Genomic DNA, 7,194 nt, shown 5'->3' with positions numbered 1-7,194 from the left:
TCGCCTTGAAAAACACATTTTAAAGCATAATAAATAACTTACACTCTCATGTATTCAAGGTGTAAAGAAATTCATAATTACTTTTTACTTGGTTACAGCAACAATTTTAGTCATTGATTTTTTTCTCAAAAAAAAAAAAATGGTATGAAATCAAGATGAATACAAAGAGAACTTGACGTGTTTTATATTAGACTTGCAAAAGATTTTTCCTTTCCCTTAACTTTTTATTTATTTATTTATTTTTAAATGTCCCTAAACTTGTATTCACATAGGAACTATGCCAATTTAAAAAGAGTCTTCTTAGAAGCCCCAGTCAGTGCCAGGCTGAGTATGACTCGTCTCAATAAATCACTGGAGGCTTCAGCAGCACTAGTAATAACAGCTGCAGCTCAATCCCTCATCTGTCAGTGACAGCAGTCTGGACTTCAGTGTGCATCAGAGCTCATTCAGAGGCTGGATTCCTCTTCCCTGGTGAATGTGCTTGACTTAAAGAGGAGTATTTTAATGGCTATTGTGTTGTTGCAGTGTGCAGTTTCTCTCTCTGTCTAGTGATGCTTGAGCTATTTCTGTTGTTACTACTACAACCATCTTCCACTGAGAGCCACTGGTCCTGTGGGAAGCGGCTCTCACTGTGCTAATAAATGAAGTTTACTGCTCGTTTTTGATTCAGTCACTCTCTTTTGTGCTTTAAATTTAATTGTGTCTTTATTAGAGTTGCACTGCTTTTTAGTATATCTAATAAAGGGCGGTTTTACTTTTTTCCTATGCATTTTTTACCTCCTAGTTGATTAAAACACCACTATAAATCATGCAGATTTATGTTTGATTATCTTAAATGTGTTTTGAATTCCACAGAAAACTTGAATTGGATTTCTTATCGAATTTCTAATCTTATTTCGCCACCCACTGGAGACTTTTAGCACTGCCAACTGTCAATTTTCAACTAGTTTTCCTTTGAGTGAAGGAATATGATTCTCTCTCTCTCTGTTTTAAGACTTAGCTTATCCATTTTTGGACTTAATAAATGATCATATGTGTATATTACGGTGGCCGTGAAGTGCAAAACAAATCACAATTCTGAAAACAAAATAACAAATTACAAACGCAAATGCAAGTCTAAAAAACAAAATAACAATTCACAAAACACAACAACAATTCAGAAAACAAATTAACAAGTCAGAAAACACAACGACAAATCAGACAAACCGGAAGAGGTAGGTATAGTTTGAGACAGCGCCATTGGTTTGGGATTACTCACCGCTGACTGGACGAGACATCTGTCAATCAACGTATACAGGAAGAACCAATCCCAAACCAATGCCGGTTTGTCTGATTTGTCTGATTTGTCGTTGTGTTTTCTGACTTGTTATTTTGTTTTCGAATTTGTCATTGTGTTTTCTGACTTGTTATAATGTTTTCTGAATTGTTGTTGTGTTTTGTGAATTGTTATTTTGTTTTTTAGACTTGCATTTGCGTTTGTAATTTGTTATTTTGTTTTCAGAATTGTGATTTCTTTAGCACTTCTCGGTCACCGTAGAATATCCTTTTGTTTCACAATCAGAATCAAGGAAAACTTCATTTATATCGTGTGCTCTTTTCTGTTTAATTTGAGTGATTTTGTTCACATTGTGTGTTTAAAGGCCTGGTTCTGGAGTAAATGCATCTGTCACACGTTTAAGTACAATTTATATATTGTAATTAATTTTTTAAAATCCATTAATGGCTACTGTGTGGGGGGGAAAAATCATTAAATATAATATCATTAAGACAACCAAATCAAAGATTTGTTTCCAAAATGAAATATTTGACTTTTACGTTGTAATCTTACTAAAACAAATTGTTAAAATATTTTCTGGAAATGTAATTAGGTTGACAACGTAAATGGAGAGTAACAAAAATATAATAATAATAAATTCTATTTAAAATGATTACATTTTAGCAATATTTCTGACTAGTCTTTAGAAAGCAGAATGAAATAATTAAATTTTGTAAATGTTTAACATATTTTAAGTGCACACATTAACTTTGAAAGTTTTTGTAAATAAGTGAACAAAAATCTCTCAGTACTTTCAGGGACCCAGTTTGAGAACCCCTGGCCTGAGTAAGTCCCACCGGTTACAACTGTGACCAAGAACAAAACTTTTCACACACTTAAAATCTCAAGATTTTACGAGATGCCGACGATATTGCAATCTCGTGGTTCGACCCATAGACATAATAAATACTTATTTATTACGTCTATGGTTCGAACGACCCTTCATTCGCTGGAGGTTGAGGGAAAGTCCGCAGAAGGCGCTACCATCGCACTTTTGTTTTTGTGGTTCGTCACTTCCGGGTGTGAGATGGCGTGACAGCAGTGGGTAAAGTGAGAAAACCCTGCTGTGTCGGTAAGCTATTACATTTATGTGGGTTTAAAACCTTTTGTGTGTTCAATATGAATGAACATAGTTTGTCTCCATACGCACTGCGTCCGCTGGTGTCTGATCGGCCGAACGAGAGTAGCATCTCTCGATCAGATTCAGATTGAATTCAGAAGCTGTCAAGTCTCAGGCAGACTAGAGCCCGACAGAGAGATTGAATATTAATGTAATACAATGTTGATTATTGCTGAGTTTGATTTACACAAAATGTGAATTTCTTAAATTTGCTACAAGTTTTGTGGCATTTAAACATGATCTGGAAATTATTTAAATCCTTAAAAAGGAATGCCTTAAAAGTGTAAATTACTTACCATATATATATATATATATATATACCTTTAAGTTTAATTTATAATTTGCTTTTATATATTTTACTTTTTGTAAAATCTTTTCTAAAAATATATGTATTTATTGATATACATTTCTCTCTCTCTGCGTATGATTTATTGTTTGTTTTTAATAATGTTATTTGAAGATGTTTAATAAAGTTAAAAAAATAAGTAGAGCTGAGCAAAGTGGCGGAATTTCTGTGTAATATTTCGATTATAGCTAATAATGTAGATTTGTTGCTCCAAGTTTTGTGACATTTAAGACTTTATTTCAATACTTAAAGTAGCTCATTAAAGTAATGGCTTAAAACTCTACATTTTTTCTTACTTTTTCTGCAAATATATTGATGTAAGTAGTGATGATGGGTTGTGTATTGCCAGTTTTGACAGGTGATGGGGGCAGACAGTGGTCCGGGAGCTCCTGCAGCCGTCCCATGGCGTAAAGTCCTATATGAACGCCAGCCCTTTCCAGACAATTATGTGGACCGACGCTTTCTGGAGGAGCTGCGGCGCAACATCCGAGTCCGTCAGTACCGTTACTGGGCAGTGGTGCGTGAGACGGGGCTCATCGCACAGCAGGTGTCCTGTGTGGCCGTCTTTCTCACATTATGGTCTTGTATGGAGCAGGGAGACCTGGTGCCGTCCACGGTGCTCTGGGTCTGTCTGGGCTGTGCTCTGTTGGGATACGGACTCTATGAGATCCTGGGAGGCGCTTGTGGTCGGGAGCGAACGCGCCTGGCGGACCTGCAGAGCGCAACCATCTTCCTGGCATTTACTTTCGGGTTTTCACCTGTTTTAAAGACTCTAACTGAGTCGGTTAGTACAGATACTGTTTACGCCATGTCAGCCATGATGCTCCTGGCTCACTTGGTGTCCTTCCCGTATGCTCAGCCCAGTCCGCCGGGCAGTCTTTCCCTCAACGCGGCCCTTTTCGCGTCGGTGTGCCTGGCGTCCCGGCTGCCCGGTGCCCTGCATACCTTCACCATGCTGAGCTGTGCCCTCCTGGTGTTCGCGCTCTGGCCCTGCCTGTTGCACCGCATGCGGGAGAAGGCGGAGTGGAGCTTCCCGTGGGCAGCGGTGCTGGTGTGTCTGGCTGGAGTCGGGGGTCTGGGTAGCCTGTGGCCCGAGGGGGCTCTTCTCCTCTCATTGGCTCTGTTAACATTAACTTTACTCTGTCCACTGTTACTGGTTCACCTGCAGAGGCACAAGGACAACATCCACGGTCCTTGGGACGAGGCAGAGATTAGAGAGGACCTATCCCGCTTCCTGAATTGAAACTGCCTACAGGGTTTTAAGACCGTTTTAAATTATGCTTTTGATAGACTCCCTTTGGTGGGATGGTTTTGAGAATCTTTTACACTTTTCCTAAATGGATAGTTCACCTAAAAATGAAAAATCTGTCATCATTTACTCCCCTGAACCTGTGCGTTTTCCTTTCTTCTGTGGAACATGAAAGAAAATGTTTTGAAGAAAATTGGTAACAGTTTTGGTTACCATTGGCTTCCATTGTATGGACAAAAAACACTGAGACATTTCTTAAAATATATTATTTTGTGTTCTGCAGAAGAAAGTCATACAGGTTGGAAAAAAACAAGAGTGTGAGTAAATGATGACAGAATTACATTTTTTTTTTTTTTGGTAAGCTATGCCTTTAAGCTCAGGGAAGAATAAGAATGGTTACTGGGAAATTACATTTCATTTTGCCAATATAAAATACAACTAAACTATTAAATGGGTGAACCTCATGAAAACATGTCCAGGTCATGCTTGAAATAAAATGAAGCCCTGAAAATAGATATAGATATAATTTTGATTTTGGGGTATGATCCAGACATGTTTTGTGATATTCAAATCATTTATATGGGAGTAGGGAGTTCGTTTTAACAGTATTTATATAAATGTGCATATTCTTGAATTGCTTGATTAAAACGTTTAAATGCTTGTCAATGTTTTTAATAATGCTTTTAACATGGTCACTGTACTGGAAATAATAGTTGTTTTTAACTATGATATGCATATAAATATTTTATTTTTATTTGAATGGAGGTGATAGAAAAGGGTTGAAACTGTTCTTGACAAGCTGTTGCCCACAAGATGTCAGTCAGTCCCAGGTATTTCTGCAGCAGTAACTGTTGTTCATGTAGAACGGCATTTCTGCCAGTGTTCAGTTGATAGAACAAAAGTCTTCGTTGGCTTTTCTGTCGCGTCATTTATAACTGACAGAATAAGAGCTTATATGAACAGTCTGTGTGACATTACAATGAAGTTGCCAAATTAAAGCATTCTGTGCAAAATCTATCAGAGCGTCTGTTGTGTAAAATGAAATTGTGTAAATTCTTATAAATGAAGTTATAATGTTTGGCAAAATAAGATTAATATTTGCTTTTTTTCAGATTTTCTGAAGAAAACGAGAGTGGCGCTGGAAACTCGCTACAATGCTTGGTTATTGTGGGTGGTTCCTTTACTAGCTGCATGATTGCAAATGATTACAAATTGCATTCCTAGCACAACCAGTGTGAGAAATTACATGCTGACGGGTTAAACCTGGGATTAGGGGTTGGTTCAGATAACTAACACTAGACATGAGCAATTATAACAGTGATGCTTGCTTTAGTAAACACCAATAACCACAGGAAAATGTTGGACTTCTTAAGCACACGGTATTTACAAAATCCCAAAATGCTTTTTATTTAAGCGTGATAAAGAGCTGAATGGAACTCACTCACATTGCAAACATCAACATATGTACAAAACGGGAACAAACCTCAGCACAGTGCTCAATTTCACCACCGAAAGCAGAATCAGTGAGCAAAAAGAGTTTTGCTACCTCCAAATCTGTTTTGATAGTTTTCCACTGTGTCTAAGATGTGAATCTTTGCTGTCCTCTTAATGACAATTCAAGCAGATCTTGTCGTTGGCGCTTTTTCTCTCACAGGTGGGCATTTGTGTCTCAGTGTGGCTGTTGAGTGGGCACCGCCGGTGGCTGTCTCCTGCAACACATTACACATAACCTGAGTTGTCAGAACAGACTCCCACAGCTCACAGCTCTGCCAATTCAGCTAATGGACATAACAACAATCTCCCATAAACTGCTCTGCTTCAGATGCATGTTTACAATTGCCTGCGAGTGTTTTGTTTTGGGAAAATGAAAGCGAAATGAACACAAATGGCCAGATCAGATCAACAGGACTGAAAAGAACATAAAACTGATTTTTCTTTAGATGGGCTACAAATAAATACCAAACCCTGCTGATCAGCTGTGAGTCAAACACAAAAATCTGAAAGAAAAAAAATAATAATTCTTAAGGCAAACCCAGAATTTTAATCTCAAACGTTAGTTTTTCTGTTGACACTTTACATTAAGGTTGAATTTGTTAACATTTCTTAATGTGTTAGTTATCGTGAGCTAACAATTCACAATACATTTACAGCATTTATTAATTAGGGTAGTTTTACATTCCCTACCATTCAAAAGTTTGGGGTCAGAAAGAAATGAATACTTATGATTATTCATCAAGGATGCATTAAATTGATCAAAAGGGACAGAAAATACATTTATAATGTTACAAAAGATTTCTGTTTCAAATAAATGCTGTTTTCTTGAATCTAAAAAAGTATCACCATTTCCAGAAATAAGAATGAATTGCTCATAAGAATAGTTTCTGAAGGATCATGTGACACTGAAGACTGGAGTAATGATGCTGAAAATTCAGCTATGCCATCAAATAGAAAAGAGGTATTTTAAATTGTAACATTATTTCACAATATTACTGTATTTGTAATCCAATAAATGCAACCTTGCTGAGCATAAAATACTTCTTTCAAAAATTAAATTAAAAGAAGAAACAAAAACCCTTACTTATCTTACTAACATTTGAACTGTAGTGTATACAAGTACATTTTTAACAATAGTACATTTTAACAATATACGATAGTATATTTACAAATTACATTACCCTAGAGTAGTAAATGTTGTCAAAAGTGTTGTTCAATGAGTTGTGACAACTAGTGCATTAACTAATGTTGAGCTTACCATAAAGTGTTACAGTTTTTCTTTAAGCATTTCTTTTTTAAGAATATTCTGAACTTTTAATAACAGTAATTACTAGCAGTTCCTAAAGCTAAAGTTTGTGATTTCAATAAAAAAAAAAATCCTGCCTCAAACACACGTAATTGGTTAAGCTAATGTTCCTGTATCGTGCTGGCCAGGATGCTCAAATGAACAGAGCAAGACTTTGACAGCACCACTGTGACAGTGAATCTGCGTCTCTGCATCTTACGCTCGAATAGAAGTACTGTAACATTGAAAAAGTGACACATCACCTTTAATTAGGCCCAAAAGAGCTCACCATGTTGCAATCACAAGCTACGGTGTCGGTACGTCTGTAGTGACTCTGTGTGTGTGTGTGTGTGTGTGTGTGTGTGTGTGTGTGTGTGTGTGTGGG

General features: G+C 37.0%; 2 protein-coding genes across 2 annotated transcripts in view; one reads left to right on the top strand and one right to left on the bottom strand.

The window, feature by feature from the left end:
• Positions 1-2,275: 2,275 nt before the first annotated feature.
• On the top strand, positions 2,276-4,182 carry LOC107697628 (phosphatidylinositol N-acetylglucosaminyltransferase subunit C-like). The gene is made up of 2 exons (XM_016498432.1): positions 2,276-2,387; positions 3,131-4,182. The coding sequence occupies exon 2, from the start codon at positions 3,143-3,145 to the stop codon at positions 4,022-4,024; it is 882 nt and encodes a 293-aa protein (XP_016353918.1). The 5' UTR covers positions 2,276-2,387; positions 3,131-3,142; the 3' UTR covers positions 4,025-4,182.
• A 1,380-nt stretch (positions 4,183-5,562) lies between these two features.
• LOC107697504 (dynamin-2-like) overlaps positions 5,563-7,194 on the bottom strand; it is a 39,474-nt gene continuing 37,842 nt past the window's right edge. Inside the window, exon 20 of the mRNA XM_016498313.1 lies at positions 5,563-5,739. Coding sequence (XP_016353799.1) covers positions 5,700-5,739 — 40 coding nt within the window. The 3' untranslated portion in view covers positions 5,563-5,699. The remainder of the gene's footprint in view (positions 5,740-7,194) is intronic.

The sequence above is a fragment of the Sinocyclocheilus anshuiensis genome, unplaced genomic scaffold (genome assembly GCF_001515605.1).
Source record: "Sinocyclocheilus anshuiensis isolate Anshui unplaced genomic scaffold, SAMN03320099.WGS_v1.1 scaffold801, whole genome shotgun sequence".
NCBI classification, from domain to species: Eukaryota; Metazoa; Chordata; class Actinopteri; order Cypriniformes; family Cyprinidae; genus Sinocyclocheilus; species Sinocyclocheilus anshuiensis.
This window is presented reverse-complemented; position numbering and strand designations above follow the sequence as displayed.

What these genes read in the sequence shown, in the direction of transcription:
- LOC107697628 (XM_016498432.1), top strand. Translation starts at nt 3,143, where the DNA reads ATGGGGGCAGACAGTGGTCCGGGAGCTCCTGCAGCCGTCCCATGGCGT.